The sequence below is a fragment of the Schistocerca gregaria genome, chromosome X, assembly GCF_023897955.1.
Source record: "Schistocerca gregaria isolate iqSchGreg1 chromosome X, iqSchGreg1.2, whole genome shotgun sequence".
Lineage (NCBI taxonomy): Eukaryota > Metazoa > Arthropoda > Insecta > Orthoptera > Acrididae > Schistocerca > Schistocerca gregaria.
This window is the reverse complement of record NC_064931.1, coordinates 675,909,430-675,933,486: the sequence shown is the minus strand read 5'-3', so window position 1 is coordinate 675,933,486 and position 24,057 is coordinate 675,909,430. Positions and strand designations below refer to the sequence as shown.

At 38.1% G+C, this 24,057-nt stretch overlaps 1 protein-coding gene across 2 annotated transcripts in view; it reads left to right on the top strand.

The window, feature by feature from the left end:
- LOC126297623 (laminin subunit beta-1) overlaps positions 1 to 21,824 on the top strand; it is a 319,924-nt gene extending 298,100 nt beyond the window's left edge. For both annotated transcript variants that reach the window (XM_049988640.1, XM_049988639.1), the window contains 7 exons: positions 67 to 302; positions 994 to 1,176; positions 7,869 to 8,057; positions 8,631 to 8,794; positions 9,537 to 9,678; positions 16,997 to 17,330; positions 20,820 to 21,824. In XM_049988640.1, coding sequence (XP_049844597.1) covers positions 67 to 302; positions 994 to 1,176; positions 7,869 to 8,057; positions 8,631 to 8,794; positions 9,537 to 9,678; positions 16,997 to 17,330; positions 20,820 to 20,959 — 1,388 coding nt within the window. In that variant the 3' untranslated portion in view covers positions 20,960 to 21,824. The remainder of the gene's footprint in view (positions 1 to 66; positions 303 to 993; positions 1,177 to 7,868; positions 8,058 to 8,630; positions 8,795 to 9,536; positions 9,679 to 16,996; positions 17,331 to 20,819) is intronic.
- Positions 21,825 to 24,057: the final 2,233 nt, after the last annotated feature.

Here is a 24,057-nt window from a genome sequence, read left to right as displayed (position 1 = left end):
TCCTTGCTAAATTCTGTTATGTCTATGAAAATTAATGAGAAAATTTTCTTTTATTTTGTTTTTCAGGTGCTTTGAACCTCACACGTGAAGCATGGGAGCGCTCTGAGAAAGCTCAACAAATAGCTGATGACAGTCAGTCAGCAATTGCAGATTCAGAAAGACAGTGTAAACGTGCTGAAACCCTTGTTAATCGCACCAGTAACCAATTTCTTAGACTCCAAGATGAAAACACTGAAGCACTTGCAGACCTTGAAACTAAACTTTTAGAACTAGAAGAACAAATTCCAGATATTAATAACCAGGTGAGAGAATGTGAATAGTAGGGATTTTATTTAACATTTGCTATTTACAATTGTGTGACCATTTGTATGGTCACACAAACCTGTCGCAAAGGTGCAACTAAACATTGTTTATACATAGTCAGTAGCAACCTGAACATATTTATTATTTAATTTTAAGTTTCAAATGTCATGTATGTAGAAGGACGACCTTATTATAACACTGAACACATCATGTACAGGTTTTGTCCCTTTTTGCTTGTCTATGTGTGACAGCTGATAGAAAGACAAATTTAAATGTCACTAAATTCTTCTTATGAATATTTATTTATAAAATTTATCTTTTCATAGCATGCTGGAAAGACATTGTGAATATAAATAATGGAAGGTAACAAGATTTCAGATGAATTCTCCTTCAGAGTTCAGGATTCATCTGGAAGCTTAACAGTGGTGTCAGCCTAGTTAATGTGTTTATCAATGATTCAATGCCTCAACTATATGGTGAGTTGTTACCTTTACTCCTTCCATTATTTATATCCAATAAAGGACATTCCATAACCATATTACACTGTGGGTATTATGTTTTAATAGGTACATACAAGTGTACTATGAAATAAATCTCAATGTTGTCAAGTATGCAAACTTTGGGGAGAGCTGTTATAGAAATTAAGTATACACCAGTTATCTTTACTGAAGTTTGGCATAATGTACACAGGTTTGTGGCAAGCGTGGGGACCCATGTGACAAGCTGTGTGGTGGTGCTGGTTGTGGCAGCTGTGGAGGGCTGTCCTGTGAGCAAGGTGCTGTTACTATGGCAGAACGTGCCCTCAAATTTGCTGAAGATGCCAGAAAAACTGTTGAAGATAAGGAAGCGGAAGCAGATGATTTATTAAGAGGGGTATGTTTAATCAGTTGACCATTTATTTGTCACACACCAATGAGCCATAACTTCTGCAAAGTTATTATGATAACTCAAAGCTGTATATGTACTGTCATCATACTGGAGTAACCATTTTTCGTTGCACATGTATTGGGAAATGGTGATAGAATGGGAAGAACATTCTTTGTAGCAGCAATTAATCACTAAGTCAGCTCTGATCATTAAAATTAATTCTATTTGTACACCTAAGCATGGTAGCAACCACTACTTTTAAAAATGAGGCCGGAGTCATTTTGGCATACAACAATTAATGAATCTTTCACAAACTAAAGAAGTTGCATTATCATCAGTTTGAAAGGAAGAAAATCAAAACCTAAGTTTAACATATTGCCAAAGGTGGAAAACTATTAAGGAAATAACTGACTTCATCAAGCCAACAGAATCAGACACAGTTATTTAGAAGTCCTCTTTTTAGGCATATGCTACAATAATGGCCATTGCATGTGAAGTTTAGGGGTGTTTTCATTTTTGAATTCATAAAGTGTGACCTCGTCATTATCAGAGATAATCCTCTGTCATTAATAGTGACACTATTAAATCTCTGATACTTTTGAGGATTGAACAATAAATTAATCACCAATTTGCAACATTATTTCAGGGTATAAGAATTTTCAGAATGAAAACCAAAGCTAACAACCATCAAAAGTTACTGAGAAATTGAGGAAAGTACTTATGCCATAATTATACAGAACAGACATATTAAAATGAGTACATGGGCTTGCATCATGATAAGTAAAAACAATTTTCACTGGCGAATTGTCATTAAAAATGGAAAATTTCAATGAAGAGATCAAATAAGATATGGACCTATGCTGTGATAAGTATTTAAACAGTGGAGGCAGTTCTATAAAAATGTAGTAGATGGTACATACTGTCCTCAACAGTAAACAAAATTCTTCATTCTCTCCAGTGTTTGTTCTGTGATAGGAGGGTTCTCATGTGATGGGCAATTGTACATACATCATATGAAAATTGTTTTACTTTAATTCTGTTGCTTGGTGCCCTTCTTGTCACCACAGTCATTCATCCTAAGACCATATATCTGCACATCTTACAACCTTTCTTTTATTTGAATCTAAATATTACAATACTTTTACTCCAAACTATGTGCCACTTTTTTCTATCTTTAAACTGGATCTGTTTGTGGAGTGCTTGTCACTTCTATGAAGATTTTTTGTATCTAAAAAAAATAATATGGATGAATTTCAGGCCATATTTGTTGTGTATATATGCATAGGTAATATAATGGTAGAATTTTTATCATGTTTAATGGCGTTTGATTCCTAGCTTTAGATTAAACATTCACCTGAGTAATGTTCCTTTCTAATTGCATAGAACAAGTAAGCTGTTCCTTTTGCACAAAGTACACTAGTCTTGGTATAGGATCAGTGTGCTAACTTTTGTAAAAATAGACTGATTATTTTGTGGGTGGTTTCAGATGATTAGTATATTAGGAAGGATAGGAGGGGGAGGGGGAGATTGAGAGGGAGAGGGTGACATCAACGAATGTTCTTTCCAAGTGGAGACTTACATACAAACACAGTACAAGGTATGTTCACGTGCAGCACCATCTTTAAAAATGAAGGGGCTTAAAAGTATGGTGCAGGTATTGTCTCTCACATATGGTACGATCTCAAGACATTGGAGCATGCCAATATCTCTTGCACAATGTTGTCAAAGCACCAGCAGTAGGATTCCAATGAAAAGCTGATCATAAAGTTATGGTGGCACTGTTGTTTTCTTAATACCAAAAGTCCAGAAGCAGAAAGTGTACTGGTCAAGTGAAGTCAAGAGCAAAGATGGCTGCAGTGTTGTCTTCTTATAAGCACCAAGCCTTTTCCTATCACTGATATAATGCTGGCTGGCACAATAGCACCATTCCCATTCTGGCCAGCTCCATAGCTTCTGCCTTGTTGTCACTACCAATATCCTTTGGTGCAGCAGTATACATGGTTGAAAGTGGCCAAATCCTTCTGTTCTAATGAGAATGATACATGGTTCCATTTTGTGAAGTACTGGCCAACACATTTTGTGGAGCCCTAGCTTGGGATTAAGATAATCATAATGTCATATAAATCACTGTGTTAGATGAAAGAAAGTTGATTATGGACATTCCATACCTGCCATTTTAGAGTTTGATATACAAGGGCTGTCAACATACATTCAATTATCGATTTTTTTTTTTGTTATGTTGGTACACATGTGCGAAACATATGTTGACAGTTTCATGTGTACAGCATACTTCATTTGTTTTTTACAGATACAAAGGTTAGATGTGCTTTAGTGTGCATGGCAATTTTTGATTATTGTAAAAAATGAAGCAAAGACTTTCCTTCAAATTTTGTGTGAAAAATGAAGAACTGTTGCATGAGCACAGCTCAGGAGGTCTTGATTGACGTCAATGATGATCCTGATTTGCTCAAAAGGGCCATAACTGGTGACGAAACATGGGTTTATGGTTATGACATCAAATCATAAGCCCAGTTGTCCCAATGGAAGCATCCCAGAGAGCCAAGACCGAAAAAAGCATGCCAAGTTTGATCAAATGTCAAAGTTTTGCTGACTATTTTTTTCAATTACCATGGCATAGTGCATCGTGGATTTTTGCCTCAAGATTGTACAGTTGATAAGGAGTATTATCTTGCTGTTATGCACTGTTTGCAAGAAGCAATATGCAGAAAACATCCAGAATTGTGGAAAAACAATTCCTAGCTTTCGTATCACGACAATCCACTTGCTCATTCATTGTTGCTTGTGAGAGATTTTTTGGCCAAAAACAACATGACAATCATGCCTCTGTCAACTTATTCACAGGATTTGGCCCCCTGTGACTTTTTTCTGTTCCCAAAACTGAAGAGACCTTGAAAGGACAAAGATTTTCAACGATTGCAGAAATAAAAACTGAATCACTGGAAGTACTCAAGGCTGTACGGAAAAGTGCTTATGAGAAGTGCTTAGAGGATTGGGAGAAGTGTTGGCACAAGTGTATTATATCTGAGGGGGATTACTTCGAAGGGGACAACCTGATTATTGATGAGTAAATAAATATTTTTTCATAAAAATATAAAGTCACCTTACTTTTTGAACACACCTTGTACCATACTGGAAGCGGCCTTCCATAGGACCACATTTGTGATTACAAGTCTGTTAGGAAATATTGCAGCTAATATTGCATGATTTGGATACTGTGCACCAAAACCAACATTTTGATGATTTCTGTTCGTATACTAAGGTGCATTAATACACACGTATTGTTACTCTTATTTCCTTCCCTCTAACATGTGGACTTATCTTCAGTAAGTAAAGCAATACATTTTTTGTCGACCAATTTCAGTTGAAAAAATGTGTAATTTGTTTTGGGACATTGTAGGATATTGCCTTTCAGCCCCTATTGTTTTATGAACTTCCAATAAGTGGTGGCACTATACGTAGCTTTAAAACGGCTGCCTGTAATGGCAATGCATTCCAAACTGAGAGCTGTAATTTAGTTTCTTTTGGCAGAAAACCAGAACACTGCAGATATTCATCGGTGCTTGCATATTGTCTACAGAGCTGGCAGTTAACAAAAGCACAGTGAGTCACTGGGCGAGGTGTCTGTCATCATCGCAACAAGGTCGTGCAAACCTGACCGATTTTCCGTGTGCCAGCCGGCCAAAAACAGCTGTGACACTTGCAGTGTTGGAATATGCAGACACTCTCATTTGAGGTGATTGACAGATCACAATCAAACACCTGACTGCACAACTGGATATCTTTGCTGGTAGTCCTGACACATTCACCCATCATTTGGGGAACTCAAAGGTGTGTGGCTATTGGGTTCCCTGCCACGTAACAGAAGACCATGAAGAGCAATGAAGAACCATCTGTGTGGAATTGCCTGCATGTTACAAGGTGGAATTGCCTGCATGTTACAAGGCTGATTGTGACAGTTTTTGTCGAACATTGTCACAGGTGATGAAAATTGGGTTCATCACTTCAAACCAGAAAAAGAAAAAAAGGCAGTCCATAGAGTGGCATCCCACCAACTCTTCCCTGAAGAAAAAGTTCAAAGCCACACCCTCAGATGATAACACGTGGTGACAGCCTTCAGGGACTGTGAAGTGGTTATTCTCTCTGATGCCTTCTCTCACGTTACAATGACCAACTCAGAAATATATTGTGCTACCCTCAGGAAATAGAAGAAATGACTTTAGCATATTCATTGCCACATAAGTGCAAACAAATTTCTCCTTGTCCCTGATAACACAAAACCTCACAAAAGTTTGCTCACCTGACAGGAGCTCACAAAACTTCACTGGACTGTTCTTCCTCATTCACACTGCAGCCCAGATATCATACCTTCCACTTCAATCTGTTTGGCCCAATGCACTTCACAGGAAACAGTATGTGGATGATGGGGGAGGTTATTGATGCAGCAGGACTTTGGCTCCAATATTGACCAATAGAGTGCTACCATATGGGCATTCAGGCCTCGTCAGTAAGATGGTATACGAGCATTGCATTGAATGGAGATAGGGTTTTGTAGCCAAAAGATTGGGGAGTAATATGGTGTATCGGAATCTTGAATAAAACCAACCTGCTTTCAGAAAAAAAAAAAAAAGTGGTGCATTACTTACTGAATTCCTCTCGTAAAAGGGCTGTAAATGAACTGTTCCAAACAGATGCCACACATAAATCAAAGTTTTTATTAAGATAAAGGGACTATTGCTGCAGTGATACAGAAAGAGTATTTCCATCGATTAGAGCTTATGTGCTGTATTGAGTATTAAAGGAAGGATTTAACTTGGTTTCAATAAAAATGCTCTGGATGTGTAAACATATAATCCATTACAGTAACCTGCAATGATGATCAAATGGTGGAAGGTTTTACTTCCTGATGCATTCATCCCCCCCAGAGGATTATTCAAACTGAGTCCTACTGTAGAAGCCCAATCCCTCTGAAGCTACTAATTGTGATATATGAGCAGCACTAATACTTCCAAATGTAATAGTTCTCTGTAGGCAGTCCATAATTGTTTGCCTTGATGCTGTAAGCTTCAGAATGTTCTAGAGCACCCAGCGAAAGTCTTACTTTCTAGGCAAAATATTTTTTTATTGGTATAAGTGCGTGTAATTTGTGTGTGTGTGTGTGTGTGTGTGTGTGTGTGTGTGTGTGTGTGTGTTTGTTAGAAGAGAGAGTCAGTGTGTGTTTTCCAGTTGTAATCCTGCCCGCTGTTTAGAACATGATAAAGCTTGTACATGTCAGGTGATAATTCACAATATGAGCCATAACTTTCACACCATGATCCAAACAATTGACCAAAAGGGCATTTTATAGCAGCAACATTCAAACACTCTGTTTTTCACTAATTGTTTTTCCAATGTGTCAGAACACACAAGAAAATGATGGGAAGGTGAATTACAGCAAAATTACTATTTAAGGCACACAAAGATTGTGGTAACATCCAGTGACACATCCCCATACTAGAACAGATGACACGTAGAACCAAAATACAAACAACTATATCACATAACTCAACTGAAATTTTAAAAACAATATCCATGTTTAATTCTTCCAAATTTTGTACTGATGATTTTCATGGAACGATAGGCTGATTATCCATTTCTCATTCTTCAGTGTCCAAGAGAAACTTCAGAAGGCATTTGGAGAGTTAATTCTAAGTTAGTGTGGTTGCAGACTCTACAAAACACCAATAAGAGAAAAAATTTACCAGATTTTTTGCCCCCAACAGCTTGCCACATAGTTATTACCAAACAGAGATCTCCTTCCAAACAGTAATGTTTCTTTATGCTGCATGAATATCTTTAAACTTATAAGAAAACCGATATTGGGAGAACTCGAGAGGACTCACCACTATGATTTCACTGTGGTTAATCAAGATACAATAGTGCTGTACTGCAGAGACAAATTAAAAATTTTTGGCAACTGAGAAAACATGGAAAAATAAATGGCACAACATTCACTGGACATGAATCAGCCAGACAAGAAACTATTCCAACAACTAAAATATTGGGAACCCATAAGAGAAAATGTAAGCCAAGAAATCCTCCTTTAGAGTCAGAGAAGTAAGATAATCAGTAATAGGAAACTACATTCTTTACTAGCTACCTATTGGTGTCAGAGTCAACTGGTGCAAGATATAAATTTCCAGCTTTGCACAATATAATCATGTGAACTATTTTACATGTATGCTATTCATAAATGTATATCAGATGTGATTATCATAGGATACTGAGTAATAAAAACCTACAGATAACAGTCCACTTGCAGTTGGAAGACAAATCTGTAATAGGTTGCCAAATAATACAAAACGGCTCTGTGGAAATCTGTTTAAGGACAAGCTGAAATAGTTGTTAATTAAAGGATACTCAATCAAAGATTTCTGAACTCGATTACTGATGGTACTGTTTTTGTGTGTTGCAGTATATTAGTGCTGGTAAACGTTTTTGTAATAGTATCTAACGTGCTAATTGTTGTAAATATTTATTCCATGAATGGCCTGATATCACTGTCATTGTTATAAATGTACAAAAATGAGGATGTCAAAAACTGTAAAATTGTTGTGGACAAATGGAGATTATTATTATTATTATTATTATTACTAAATAGATTTACAAATGTTAAAGGAACTATTATGTTTTATTGACAGGTATCTCAGGCAAGACAAGAAACAGTTAATGCAAACACTTTGGCACAAGAAGCTTATGACAAAGCATTAGAGGCACGTAATCGTTCTGATGATGTTACAACCAGAACGCAAAATTTCATAGATGAGCTCCAGAAATTTTTTGATGAGGAAGGTGCATCACCATCAGATATCAGAACGCTGGCAAAAGAGGTATTATACATATTTTTTTTTTTTTTTTTTTTTGAGAATAGCTCCTACAATACCAAACCTTTCTCTTCATTTCATATAAATGTTGGATACTCTCACTCCAGTTCAGGTGAGAATTATTGGCTTGAAAAATAGCGAATTTTATAATGTCTGGATATGTATAAAGACTAAAATTAAATGTGAAAGTAGCTGATATGAAAAAAAAAAAAATTAGAAAGAATTTATAGAAACATGTCTGTGTAATTGAGACACCAGGAAATCGATGCAACACACAAATTTTACACAGTTCTGTAATTTGATGGCTGGAGCTAATGAACATTTTTTCCACGATTATGCACACCTGATACATAAAATTTGGTGATTAAAAGATACAGTAATGACTCAAACGTGTATCTTCTCATATCTATGATTATTAAATTGGGATATCAAGTTTTCTACTTTTATTATGTAGTGCCTGAAATATTAATAAGTTATGTACATGTGTGGTTAAATGGCAAATGTAAAAAAAAGCTGTACTATTTATTAACTTCATTTATGAAGCTGTACTGTGATAGAGAAATTTACTTAATGTTGCAGGTTCTGTCGAAAAATATAGAACTTGAACCAGAAAGCATAACTTATCTTGCACAAAATATAAACAATACAATTGCATCTCTCACGGACATAGAGGTCATCCTGATGGAAACGAATGATAGTCTCACTAAAGCCAAGTCATTAGAGGAGCAGGCAGATGCTGCAAAGTAAGTATTACTGTTTCCAGAATGAATTTTTTTGCTTTGCAGAGGAGTGTGTGCTGATATGAAACTTCTTGGCAGATTAAAACTGTGTGACAGACTAAGACTGGAACTCAGAACCATTACTTTCCACAGGCAAGTGCTCTACCAACTGAGCAATCAGAGCACAACTCATGACACAGTTTTAATCTGCCTGGAAGTTTCAAGTATTATTGTTGGTCTAACATAATCAATTGCCAACTTGATTTTTAGTAAAGGAAAGTTACCTATGGGTGCATGTGTACTGCAAAGTACAGCTTGTCAACAGGGCGAGGATTCAAAGGACAGTCCCATCCGCCTCCCTGTTTTGCTAACAAGCTGCCCTTCACAGTAATTAAATGCACAGGCCAGAGGATGATCTGTATCACAGATCAAAACTGGTTATCTAATTAAAACACACAAAGTGACCCAGGCAGTATCATAACAATTACAAGTGGTCACGGTTCCCTGAGACACCATGTCTTTATTTATGAAAAAGGATATATTACTTTCATCATGAAAAAGGAGATATTACTTTCCCCCGAGAGAGTGATTTGATGTGCACGATAAAACATTTGAAAGTGTTATGTACATTGAAAGTATTTGAATTAATCCCAGTTGATATGTACAGTTTAATAGTATTATTACTACTTGCATCCAAATTTATAATATTACGTTTTGCCATTACTATCAAACTGACTCAATAATATACTGATTCCTTTCTCTTCAGGGCAGGAGCAGAGGGAATTTTGGAAACAGCTAAGCTAGTTGTAGATGCACTTGAAGAAGCACAAGATGCCCAAGACAAAGCTGAAGATGCTATAAGAAAGGCCAATAACGACATATCAGTAGCAGAAAGGGACCTTACTCAAGTGAGTAGAAATACAATATTTGCTTTTGAAAGACTGTTTCATGTGCTGGTTTTATAATATAATTATGAGATAATAAACAATTTACAATGAAAACAGCTTGCTAGAAAAATTAGTTGGCATGTTGCAGTTAATACAGGCAAAGCAGGTTTTGCAGAAAGTTATTATTTCATAAAATATTTATGATATAAATATTGATTCGCCATTTCATATAATATATGAAGCTATATGCTCTCAAAGTCATTTTATTGCTATATAATACAGGTATATGTGAGCAAGGACAACTTGTACAAGTGCAAGTGAGGGTATCAGTAGGTTGTAGAGCTGTGCACAGATAGTTAACTTCCTCTTTCCCTCCTTCATCTTCAAGAGAGATCAGTAACAAATCACAGGAAGAATTTAGATGACTTAAGGAGAGATATAGTGCATGAAGGATAGTCAGAAGCATATCAAGACTGAAAGCACAATTAATGTATAGGCTGAGAGAAGTATGAAGTTAATGCAGGTGGGAGAACGAGTAGAAACAGAAGGAAATGCAGGAAACAGATAGACTGCAGGGAATGGGAAGGACTAAGGCTAAGAAGGTTGCAGGACCAAAGAACACATCAGTGGGGCAGTTCCTTTCTCTGCAGTTCAGCAAAATTAATGTTGGAGGGAAGGATTCAAATAGCACAAGTTGTGAATCAGTTATTGAAACTATCTAAATTGTGCAATATTCTCCATAACTCTATGCATAAAAGGTTACTAAAGAAAACACTAGGGAAATGATACTTGGGGGGTGGTACTAGATACAGAATGAGAAGAACAGTACAGAGGAAGACACTGGGACTAGAATGGAGTGGGAACAGACTGGGGGTGGGGGTGGGGGTGGGGGTGGGGGATGAAGCAGGTTTGGGTTAGGAGGGTGCAATTGGCTGCAAATAGGAGAGGAGTTACAGGCAGGTGGAGGGCAGGAGGATTGTTGGGACAAAGAATTTACTGGAGAGACAACTGACTCATCCACAATTCAGAACAGCTGACATCAGGGGAAATAATCTAGATGGCATGTACTGTTAAGCAGCTAATTAAGATCAACCACTTCCTGATGAGCAACTGGGTAGTTCCTTTGGTTCTTGGCTACAGTGTGGCAGTGGCCATTCTACTGGCTGCCAATACTCACAAAATGCTTTGCATTAACTGTAGCGAAATTGATAGATGAGGGGACTGCTGTCACAGTCGGTTTGACTCTGACAGGACAGGAATGGAAGGTTGTGCGCAGATGTGTGGAACAATATTTGACCTTGATCCTCCAATTCGATATGACTAACTGGTGAAGGACTGGGAACAGGAGTGGTTTAGGGACAGACAAGAATATTACTTAGGTTGCATTGTGGAGTACTACTTTAGGAGAAGTTGAAAGGATAGAGAAAAGGATATATCTCACTTCTGGGCACAAAGAGAGGGACCAAAGAAAAAGTGGTTCAGTTCTATTTCTTGGTGGTACTTGTGGAAGTACTTGTTGCTACACATATAGCATGCACAGCTGGCAAGGCTGAGGGAGTTCTTTGTATGTAAGGGGTAGCAGCTGTTGACAAGTGATGATGTTGGTGCTCGATGAGTTTAACATGAACACTGTTTCTTATGGAACTGATAAACATAGTTGCAGAAATGTGGAATATGCCCCTGTGGCATCATTTGAAATCTTGCAAAAGCAAATAAGAAAAATTTGTATTGAGGAAGCCCTACCCGAAGAATGGAAAACAGCCCCAATCGATCCATTGCACAAAAAGTCAGTGTGGAAAACACCAACTATGACAGAACAATATCCATACTACTGGTAACCTACAAAATTCACTCACTTGCCATCCAGGAATGTTTAGAAACCAACACAAAGATACATCACTACGAAACAGTTCTGAAGCCAATAGTTATGTATGTAGCCAAGCGCTATCCCTAAATGGAAATAAAGGTCTCCTTGAAGAACTGGAGAAAAAGAGCATAGAATCATTAGGGTAATAATGGGATCAAATTATAAGAATGTCATCTACCAAGAAAGATCCCAAAGTGAAGCCTAGAGCAAAACAAATAAAAGTAATGATTAGGTCAACAAAAGGCATGTAAAATTTAATGGTCACCTCAAACAAATGGATGGAAACAAGCAGACCATTGAGATCTTCTGCTTTTTTTTTATTCAAACCCCAAAACTGCAATGTCTGGGTTTAAAAATACCAAAGATGAGCAGCTCCTATAAATCAAACCTGAAGAAGACATGATGAGCATTAGATAGAGGAAGGTAAGCAACCCCACATTCACAAAGAATGAAGGAAATCTGGGCTTGAAAGAATGCAAAGTTCACTGCCAAGTGGAACAATAATAATGTAATATACAAGGTGTTTTCCACTGTCCTATTTATGATAATAATTATAATAATAATAATAATTATTATCCTAAATGGGACAGTGGGAAACACCTTATAAGCAGGCTCATTGAATCAAGAAGGACCAGGTGAAATGAACAGAAAAGGAAGGACTCAAAGCTAAGATGTTGTAAATGAATCTGAAGCAGATGCATGATTTAGAATTCTAAATGGCTAGTAAGGATTTCTTTAGATAGCCCATCCATAATCATCAATGATGATATGAGCATTAGTGTTACATATTCAGGTCAGGAACTGAATACTATAGAGAATCATGCACTTAAAGTGAAGTGATCACATAAGATACTTGCCGGAACAATAATAAGTAAACGTAACTCACAGATGGAAGCAGTTGCTTACAAATCCCAGATTTGACTGATAACTGAATATTGCCTTGCCAGATGGGATTAATAGAGGAGGTAGAGAAGATCTGACAAAGAGTAATGCATTTTGTCACAAATTCATTTAGTGTGACAGTGCATGGTATATGTAGCAGCTGTAAATATGTTTGTTTATCTAGTAAAATCTATCACACATGGAAATGAATATTGTAAATACACTGATAAGCCAAAATATTATGGCCACCACCCACCACCACATTGGATGCCCCTCGTGGTATTTCGGGCACATGATGTGGTAACAAAAGTATGTAAACAGAGCAGACGTGGATGGGGGATCACCCTAGTGAAGATATGGGCTGCAAATGGGGAAATCCATTGAGGCAAATGACTTTGACAAAGAGCAGATTATTCTTACGCAGAGTATTTTTAAAATGGTGAAGCTGGTTGAATGTTCATGTGTTACTGTCATAAGCATCTGCTGAAAGAGGTAGAAGCCAGTGAAACTACCACTAGGCACTAAATAGTTGGACGTCCACAACTTTTTACAGAATTCACAGTATGTGGGGTTCGGAGGCTTGTCAGCTCTGTAAAGTAGGACAATGGTGATCTGTGGCAACCCTGCTGAAAGAGCACAATATTGGAGCACCCACAAGTGTTTTGGAGCACACGGCTCCTCATACATTGTTGAACACGGACCTCCACAGTAGATCACCCCTACACGTTCACATGTTGATGCGACAACATCATCAATTACGATTGCAGTGGGCATGGAACCATTGGGTTTCGACCATTGATCAATGGAAACATGCAGCTCTTTGAGGACATCACATTTTTGCTGCACTAGGTTGATGGTCGTCTCCACAAATGGCATCTTCAAGGTGAACGGTGGATTGAAACGTGCAGTGTGCCGACAACACAGGCTGGTGGGAGTAGTATTATGCTATGGGAGAGAGGCTGGTGGGAGTAGTATTATGCTATGGGAGAGTGTCTCCTGTGCTTGCATAGAACCTGTGGTAGGAATCAAAGACACACTGACAGCTGTGAACCACATGCGTCCCTTCATGCTTGATGTCTTCCCTGATGGAGATGTTGTCTTGAAGCAGTATAATTGTCCATGTCTTGGAGCCAGAACTATGTTACAGTGATTTGAGAAGCATCATAGTGAACTCATGTTGATGTCTAGGCGACCAAATATGCATGCTGTAAATCCTATGGAACCCATCTGGGTCGCTGTCGGGACCCATCATTGCGTACAGAAATCACCGGCCCATTATTTACATGAATTACAAGACATGTGCATTGACATCTAATGAGACATACCTACACAAACCTACAGGGTGTTTCAAAAATGACCGGTATATTTGAAACGGCAATAAAAACTAAACGAGCAGTGATAGAAATACACCGTTTGTTGCAATATGCTTGGGACAACAGTACATTTTCAGGCAGACAAACTTTCGAAATTACAGTAGTTACAATTTTCAGCAACAGATGGCGCTGCAAGTGATGTGAAAGATATAGAAGACAACGCAGTCTGTGGGTGCGCCATTCTGTACGTCGTCTTTCTGCTGTAAGCGTGTGCTGTTCACAACGTGCAAGTGTGCTGTGGACAACATGGTTTATTCCTTAGAACAGAGGATTTTTCTGGTGTTGGAATTCCACCGCCTAGAACACAGTGTTGTTGCAACAAGACGAAGTTTTCAACAGAGGTTTAATGTAACCAAAGGACCGAAAAGCGATACAATAAAGGATCTGTTTGAAAAATTTCAACGGAGTGGGAACGTGACGGATGAACGTGCTGGAAAGATAGGGCGACTGCGTATGGCAACCACAGAGGGCAACGCGCAGCTAGTGCAGTAAGTGATCCAACAGCGGCCACGGGTTTCCGTTCGCCATATTGCAGCTGCGGTCCAAATGACGCCAACGTCCACGTATCGTCTCATGCGCCAGAGTTTACACCTCTACACATACATAATTCAAACGCGGCAACACCTCAGCGCCACTACCATTGCTGCATGAGAGACATTAGCTAACGATATAATGCACAGGATTGATGACGGCAATATGCATGTGGGCAGCATTTGGTTTACTGACGAAGCTTATTCTTCCCTGGACGGCTCCGTCAATAAACAGAACTGGCGCATATGGGGAACCGAAAAGCCCCATGTTGCAGTCCCATCGTCCCTGCATCCTCAAAAAGTACTGGTCTGGGCCGCCATTTCTTCCAAAGGAATCATTGGCCCATTTTTCAGATCCGAAACGATTACAGCATCACGCTATCTGGACATTCTTCGTGAATTTGTGGCGGTACAAACTGCCTTAGACGACACTGCGAACACCTCGTGGTTTATGCAAGAAGGTGCCCGGCCACATCGCACGGCCGACGTCTTTAATTTCCTGAATGAATATTTCGATGATCGTGTGATTGCTTTGGGCTATCCGAAACATACAGGAGGCGGCGTGGATTGGCCTCCCTATTCGCCAGACATGAACCCTGTGACTTCTTTCTGTGGGGACACTTGAAAGACCAGGTGTACCGTCAGAATCCAGAAACAATTGAACAGCTGAAGCAGTACATCTTATCTGCATGTGAAGCCATTCCGCCAGACATGTTGTCAAAGGTTTCGGGTAATTTCATTCAGAGACTACGCCATATTATTGCTACGCATGGTGGATATGTGGAAAATATCGTACTATAGAGTTTCCCATACCGCAGCGCCATCTGTTGTTGACAATTGTAACTACTGTAATTTCGAAAGTTTGTCTGCCTGAAAATGTACTGTTGTCCCAAGCATACTGCAACAAACGGTGTATTTCTATCGCTGCTCGTTTAGTTTGTATTGCCGTATCAAATATACCGGTCATTTTTGAAACACCCTGTACCAACAAACTGAAGGATCTGTGATACGCAGAATCAGCAACGTAGTTCATTCCGAAGATGGACAAACAATCTATTAAGCAGTTGGTTATAATGGTGTGGCTCATCAGTGTAAATGGTTCTGTCTATCCTAATACCTGTTTAGAGACCAATATTAAAAATAAAGGATAAGGACTGTCAAGCACAACATAAATTTTAAATGTTAGTGAAAAGATGAATGTTGGAACAAAACATTATTAGGGCAGGGCTACCATGTAGCTCTTACTACAGTTAAAGGTAAAATCAGGATAAACATCCATTCAGTGAAAGTAAGACAGAGAAATGATATTTATGTTGCAAATGTATCCTTAATTGCTATTCAAAGAAGTGTACAGCACTCTGCAACGTATGTTTCCAATAGACATTTGCAAGGGTTGAAGACTGTTCGTGAAGGGTTTCCTCTTGTCAGACGACTATTACTGCATGCAGGAATACTTCAGATCCACATAATTACCTTATGGGGATGTAATTCAAGTTACTGTAATAAGCAATGCAGTTCATGTATGGGTACATTACATCATTCCAGCCAACTAGCCAAGTGCTTGAATGCTCCATACCAACAGTTAATGGCCAATGTTTTCCACTTTCCTTGCTCATTATTAAAACTTGTAAAATTAATTAAATTCTCACACAGTAAGTTTATTATAATTGTTTCCAGGCTTATTTTTGCTCTGGAATTTCATAATTCCATATTTCATTATTCTGTTCGCTTTTCTTTCAGTAAGTTGTCCCCTTTATTACATTACAGGTAGCTGTATATTCATTCTCAGTCTCCCTCCTTCCCCCTCCCTCCCCCAACCATCCTGCTCCTTCCCTCCCTCTCTCTCCCTACTCCCCTCCCCCACTCCCCTCCCCCTCCCTCCCCCATCTCTCTCTCTCTCTCTCTCTCTCTCTCTCTCTCTCTCTCTCTCTCTCTCTCTCTATCTATCTATCTATCTATCTATCTATCTATCTCTCTGGTTTCCTATTGTGGAAACTATCTTCACGCATATAAAATTAGATATCTGGGTAGTTTTACTTTTCTATTTGTTTCCCAAAGTCATCTGTGTATCCAACACAGAACATTTCCAGTTACTAATTTTTTTTTTTACAGTTGCAAAATTGTTTCTTCTATTAGTTGCCCTGTTTCATGCATGAATAATTTGTGGTTTTGAGCAGCTGTCTGCTACATTGTCGTAGCTCAGCATCTGATTACATTCCACACTGGACTTAACAGTATCATATCAGTTTTATGTATGATGTACTAAAATAACTTCTTGCTTTAGTTGCATATTTATTACTTTTACTGGTAATTGTTGGAATTTCATTTGCTGGAGACACATATTTCATTCAGCCTATAGTTGAGTTGACATTTACCATAGGTTGCAATGGTTCTAGTTTAAGGTCCTCTGTCATGACATTTCAGAACTATTGTTTTATCAACACCTCTGCTGAAGTAGGCAGGCAGAAAGTGTAAGTAACATTTGCACTGGAATATAGGCTTCGTTGGATTTCTTATTCTCTTCCATAACTGCCAGAAACGCTTAACAGACATATGTCATTGTGTTTTAGTTATATGTTATAGCTCAAACCCTTTTATTTAATTAATACCTGCACAAACTATGTGCGTTACAGATGATGTACAAGTAACAGTCAAATTTTATAACAACTGTTTTTTGTTTCTTTTAGATTGCAAGTGGAACAGAAGATGCTCAACAAAAGGCAAATGAAACAGTTGTAGAAGTAAATTTTCTGCAAGCAAGACTGAAACCTCTGCAAACACAGTTCTTACAAAATGCCCATGATGCAGAGGAAGTGGCACAGGAGGCAGAGAAGCTGGAAGCAGAGGTCCAGAGGGCTCAGAGCAATACAAGTCAGCTGCAAGACCAGTATGACAGGGCTGCAGCTGAGCTGGCCAAGAGGGCCAGTCGGTCAAATGAAGCCCATGAGCGTGCACAAAGTCTCCTAAAAAAATCCAGCACTCTACTGTCAGATTCACTGCGAAAATCAAAGGAACTTGATGGTATGTTTAATAAATTTCAGTGCTTGCACAGACTGCTTTAATGTGTAAATTAACAGTCCATTTTGTTTTCTTGTTGTTTTTAATTATGGAAGTTCTTGTGAAAAATTTTATGAAGTGTTGGAACATCCAGCTTTTCAAAAAACTTATTTTCATTTCTCTTCGAAGTAGCACCATTCAGATAGCAGCAAAAGTGAATCCTTTTAAATTCTTTAATGACATTTCTGTAGTACATTTCCTTAGAAGATTGCCTAGGAACACTTTTTGTGCATAAACACTACAGGAAGTACAAAAAATGCACATAGAATATCATTTCACTTTTAGGTGAGTAAGATATCACATGGAACCAGATTTGGACTATGCTCTGGCTGCAGAAGTGTTGCATTAAGAACTCTCTAACAAACACTTCACTTTGAACCATCATGCAAAGAGGCGTCTTTTGTAGAAATAATTCTATAAAGGCCCACCTTTGACTGCTTCACTTTTGCTTTTTCAAAATGTATCAAAGTATATGAATCTGTAGTTAATGACCACCTTTCTTAAGGTCTGGTAGTGATGACATATTCACTTGCACTGAAAAGGTACACATTAATATTTTGTCTAAATTCCTTGTTCTCTGTACTTTTCTTGAAAGAGTATTATTTAAATGCTTCCATGCATCTAACTCATGCATCAATTCTGTGTCAAAATCGTGTGCACACACATATTTCACCATCAACTACAATGTTCAACATTAATTTTTACACGGAATAAGACCTATTGGGCATCTGCTGACAGTACTTCAAATGCTGAGCTCTCTGTTTTTGCAGTTTAGATTAAGTGTATCCACCAACTGCAAACCTTACTGACATATAGAATCTCAGGTAAATTCTAAGAGATGGCTGCCATTTCCGTCCAAAAGTTACACTGAATGTGCTAGTGTCTGCAAAAAGTAAGGAAGATTAGGACCACTATGTACAGTAGTCTCCTCTTCAGTCTTCTTCAAACACAAAATTGTTTGTTTTGGTAGCATCAGTTGCTGGGCATGGAGTTTGAATTTCATCTTCAAGAGGGTTTATTTTGTACCCAAAATACGGTAATAAACACATGGCCCATAGAAGGAGAACAACACTAAGCTTGAAATGAATCACCCAGATCATTAACTGATATTCAAAATTACAATTAAATTATAAAAAGTGATGACACTAAAATACTTCCTTGTCAACTTCTACAGCAACTAAATATCTCACAAAAATGACAGTGAGGGTCTTTCAGTATTTTTAACCTATTGACTGTAGAAGAATTCCACAAGAATCCAAGCATGTGTTATCAGAGGTACTGTTGATCTTTGTAGTGATTTACACCCAGCATGCCTACAATGTGCTTGCCTGCATTGAGAGATTAGGGATTCATGTTTGTTCATTTCTTAGATGTCATTAACTTCAGTTTTAGTTCAATGCCAGCACTCATATCATAATCTCATAAAACTTGATCATTAGCTTTAAAGCCAGTATATGGTGTTTTAACGTACAGTAAAACACTTTTAGTTTCATGGCAACATTGTTGGCATATCATATCGAAATTTTTCGTTCACTGCAAAGTCAACAGATAGTGTTCCAAACAAATCTTGTTGTAAAGAATAAGGTGCCTTTTATGCACAGACTTTTAGTGCAAACAGTTAATCTTATTTAAATAAATAGTTTAGGGCTTGTGTTATGAAAATGTACAAATACTTCCTATTTCTAAAGAAAAAAACTGTAAAGCACTCAGAAGGAGTGGAGGAAGTAAAATCAAATTTTGTGGGTTGAGAGGGTATGTGATGTTATTTCAGCATTATGAAGGACTGATCAGTATGACATTGCACTGACTCTGGCCTCAATGCATGCACTAATTTGATTGGGAATGGTACCTTAGAGCCATTGTATCCTCTCCTGTTGCAAGCTAGGCCACATTTGTTGTAAATGGTCCTTGATATGCAAGAAACTGAGTTGAGATGAAGTAGACATCTGAACTGGTCCTACACATATCCAGTAGGGGACATATCTAGGGATATTATAGGCCATGAGAGTACCTCAAGAGGACACAGATAGTTCATAAAGACATAAACCATGTGTAGTTGAGCATTTTGCTGTTGAAAAATGGCACCATGTATTATCACATGAGAAGTAACCCACGAGGATGCCGGCTGTCTGCGACACACTGTTGTGCCATTAGAGATCCCCGAATCACTACCAGCTGTGATGCGAAGTCATACCTCATGGTTCCACACACCATGCTCCCAGGAGTATCATTACTTTGCCTCTCCAATACATTGGAAGGATGGGACCACTTCTCAGGTTACCACCATACTCACATCATCCAGGGTAGTGAAGAACAATTCATCACTAAACACAATGTAACACCAATCATCAGCAACCCATGCTCCTTGGTCACAGCACCACTCCAAATACAGCTGTTTGTGTTGTGGTGTTAATGGCCACCTATGGATGGGGTAGTAATTCCATAGTCTAGCAGCTGTTAATCTCTGACCTGAAGTACGAAATGACACAGAATGCTGCAGGGAGTACATTATTTGTTCTCAGATGGTAGTTGCAGATGTGAAGGGGTTCCAATGTGTTTGATGCACACTATGGTGTTACTGACTTGTGGAGATTAGACATGGTCGACCAGAATCTTGACGACGAGTATGCCTGCCATTGTGTTCCCACACAATCCAACAAGGGCTCACTGTCACACCTGAAAGCCCCACAAATCGGGATATTGTACAGTTTGACCATCCGGCCAAACAGATACCCACAATGAGGCCCTTTTCAAACTCTGTCAAGTGCTGATAACTCTGTCTCGCATGATTACATGGCAGCTTTGTGTCCTTCACAGTGTTCACGCAGTATCTGGTACTGTTTGTGGTCCTTGTGTACCCTACTGGGCCTGGTAACAACACTAAACACAAACAACAGTAATGCATTCTGGTGACCCTTCTACGTGTCAAATAGTTTCAAATCTACTTACCCGCCAAAAGTGTGTACATGTACTTAGTTACACTGACATCCATCCATGTCTTCTGTGTGCTTCACTATTTTGTCAGGCAGCATATATACATTAAAACACATCACATATGTATGTAAATAGTATAAATAAATGCAGAATGCTCCCAACACCTGGTGTAAACCTAGAAATGAGAAAGAGTCTGATAAATATTGCATGTGTTGTAAATGTCCATCATGCAGGGCACAACAAGCAGCGAGTCAATGCAGGACCCATGGCACAGCTGTCATGGCTGGCAAGAAGTGCTTTGAAGCTTAACGTCATAAGGTGTTGAAACTTGCAAGAGCAGATAAAATATTATGCTCTAATTGTGTCTCTTTCATGAATTTATTACAATAGACCAGAACCATATTATTCTAGAATCCTTTGTTACTTTGACTGTGTAGCTCTTATTTACTTACATTAATTTGTGTATTTAAAATGAAGTTATTTGTTAGCTGACTTATCACTGTGACATTTTTGTTTCAGATATGAAGAAGGAATATGATGGGCATGATAAAATTCTGAGGGACCTGAATATAGAAATAGATCATCTTATAGACAGGATGAATAAATATCAAGGTGTCATCAATGAAAGATCTGAGTACTATCGCAGTTGTCTGTCGTAAGGCAGTGCATAGGAGTATTCTGCTTAAAAGCATTTAGTGGACAATTTAAGTTGACAGAAGTGAATCTGTGTGAGATGTTGGCATTCCATAGAAAAGTGCATTTATTACCTCCATCTGGGTGTGTCCTGGAAGTTCTTATTAATTTAAAAATGTATCAGGAAAGAGAAGTAGTGTACAGAATATCTGTAACAGTTTTCTCTGAAATGTGAGTGATAGTTGGGAATTGTTTTCATGTGTGACTGAAGTGGAAGGGCAGATCTGTTAGTGAAAGATTCCATGAAAGGATTAAATGAATGAAGGGTGTGCATAGAAAACATTAGAAATGTTCATGTGATGAACTAGTCTGCAATATCAGACAAGGCTGTACAATACAGAACACAAAATAATGCATTACGTCACCAATAAGACTGAATTCGTGGTTCAGGCACATAGCAACAGTGGACCTTGGATTAGTGGGCCCTGTTAACCAAACAGTAAAACAAACTGCTTTGGGACATTTTGTAATTTATAACTTACATATTATGTGAAACCTGTCAGATGACACCTTGTCTGTAGTTATACCACACACACAGTGGTAAACTTGGGTGCAGCAGAACTTTTTGTAACTGCCATTTAGTATTAACTCTGGAATTCTATTCATTTGTTCATAATTACTTTTACTATTCATTTTTATCATTATAAGTAAATAATAAACTTTTAAGTTTAACAATGCAGCTGTAGTTAATAAATCTGCAAGCAGGTGTAAATGAAGTTCCTCATATTGCATTGCAATGGTAAATAATCATTAATGTCATGTATTAAAGTGTTTCATCCACAGATTTAGATATTTGTAAAGATACTTTTAAATAAAATCAGTTTGTTCAAATTCCTTGAGTATGCCATAAATTTTAACATGCCACTCATGTACTATTTCATTTTGAAAACTGAAAATCTGGAGCAGTTACTGTTTCCATTTTTACCAGTCTAGTGTTACCCATCCATTGAGTAATATACAAACCATGACTTCCCAGTCATGTTAGAAGTGGCTGTTTCAAGTTGCACAAAAATAGCTTATGTTATGATTTAGTGTTTTTCTTCCAAACTTCACCAGATAACTGTTGGTACTAGGAAACAATGTGCATCTTTTAACAGGTTCACTACATGAAAACAGATATATCATACATAATTTAATTTCAATTTCTGTTAAGCTGCAATGCAGACTTAGATCATATATGGAAGGCAAGTGTCGATTAAAGTCGACAAAAATATTGTGTCTACCAAGGTCTAATCTGAGTCTGACTGTGAGTAGCTGATCTAAATGAACTCAAGTTAACCATTGTATGTTTTTACCAGCTGCTCAGTTCCACTGTAACAGTTGTACAGTCCTTCAAAGAAAGTCTATGCTCAGTAGCATGTAAGTGCCCCAACAATGCAAAATGAACTGGAGGTGACTTTAACCTGCCAAGTATGAACTGAGATGTCTGTGGATCCAGTGCAGGTGATATGGACAGACAGTCATATGAAGTAGCTCTGAACACATTTCCCGAAAACAGTCTTCAGCAGCTAATTTGGTAACCCACTCACAATTGAATATTTTATACTTTGTAGCTGTAAACAAGCCTATCCATATTGACATTGTCAATTTAGAGACTAGAGATCATGATGTCATCATAGTAACAATGGTTACTAAAATTAATAAACTCATCAATAAAGCAAGGAGAGTTTATATGCTGGAAAAAGCAGATAAGCAGTCATTAGCATCCTGATCTTACATCATGCTCTAAGAAGTATCTGACAAGTAAGGGGATTAAGGATGGTAAGAACACACCATGGTTTAATAATAAAATCTGGAAATGCTACAGAAACAGAGATTGTTGCACTGTCAGTTAAGAAAAGAATGCAGAAATGTTGATAGATAAAAGTTAGTAAAAATTCACGTGCCTTTAAAAAGGTCAATGCATGAAGCATACAATTCCACTGTCAAATGTTAGTGATGATGATTGGTTTGTGGGGTGCTCAACTGCACGGTCATCAGCACTCATACCAAGTCCCAATTTTTACACAGTCCAATTTTTTTACTCAGTCCACTCTAGCCACTGTCATGAATGATAATGATGATCACAAAATGACGAGGACAACACAAACATCCAGTCCCTGAGCAAAGAAAATGCCCAACCCGGCCAGGAATCAAACCCAGGACCCTGTGATCCAGAGGCAGCAATGCTTGCCACTAGACCACAAGCTGCGGACATCATATGTTAGTAAAAGACCTTGCCGAGAACCTGAGAAAATTCTGAACCTATGTAAAATTGCTAAGAGTCCTACTAAAAATGAAAGGTAAAGCTTTAAATTCCATGTTTAAATTATCATTCATGCAGTAGGATCATACAGTCATACAATCATTTGACTGTTGCACAGACTCCTGTACGGAGGACATAGGTATAGGCGTCTCAAGCAATGAGTAGCAATAGACAGAGTTGAAAACAAGTAAGCAGCCCAGTCTAGACGGAAACCCAGTTCGATTTTACATAGAGCACTCTTCATCACTGGCCCCTTACTTAGCTTGTATTTACCTTGAATCTCATGCAGAGTGCAAAGATCCAAGTGACTGGAAAAAGTGCAGATCACTCTTGTATGTAAGAACAGTACAAGAATGGCCCCCCCAAAATTACAGGTCATTATTGTTAATGTCAGTTTGCTGCAGAATTATTGATAGTATTCTAAATTCAATTGCACTAAATGTCCTTGAGATGGAATAGCTTCTGTCCACAAATCAGCATGGGTTTGGAAAGCAATGCTCACAAAATACTTGGCTTGCCCTTTTCTTGCATAATATCTGATGAACCATGGACGAAGGGCAACAGGTTAGATTCCATATTCATAGATTTCCAAAAGCATTTGACACAGAGCTCCACTGCAGATTGTTAATGATGGTTGGATCATGTGTAATACGTCCTTAGATGTGTAAGTGGCTCAAATACTTTTTAAGTAATAGAACACTGTACGTTGTCATGTACAGCGAATGTTCATCAGAGACAAGGGCATCATCAGGAGTGCCTCACAGAAGTGTGATAGGATCACTCTTCACTCTTGTTCTCTCTATAAATAAACGATCTGAT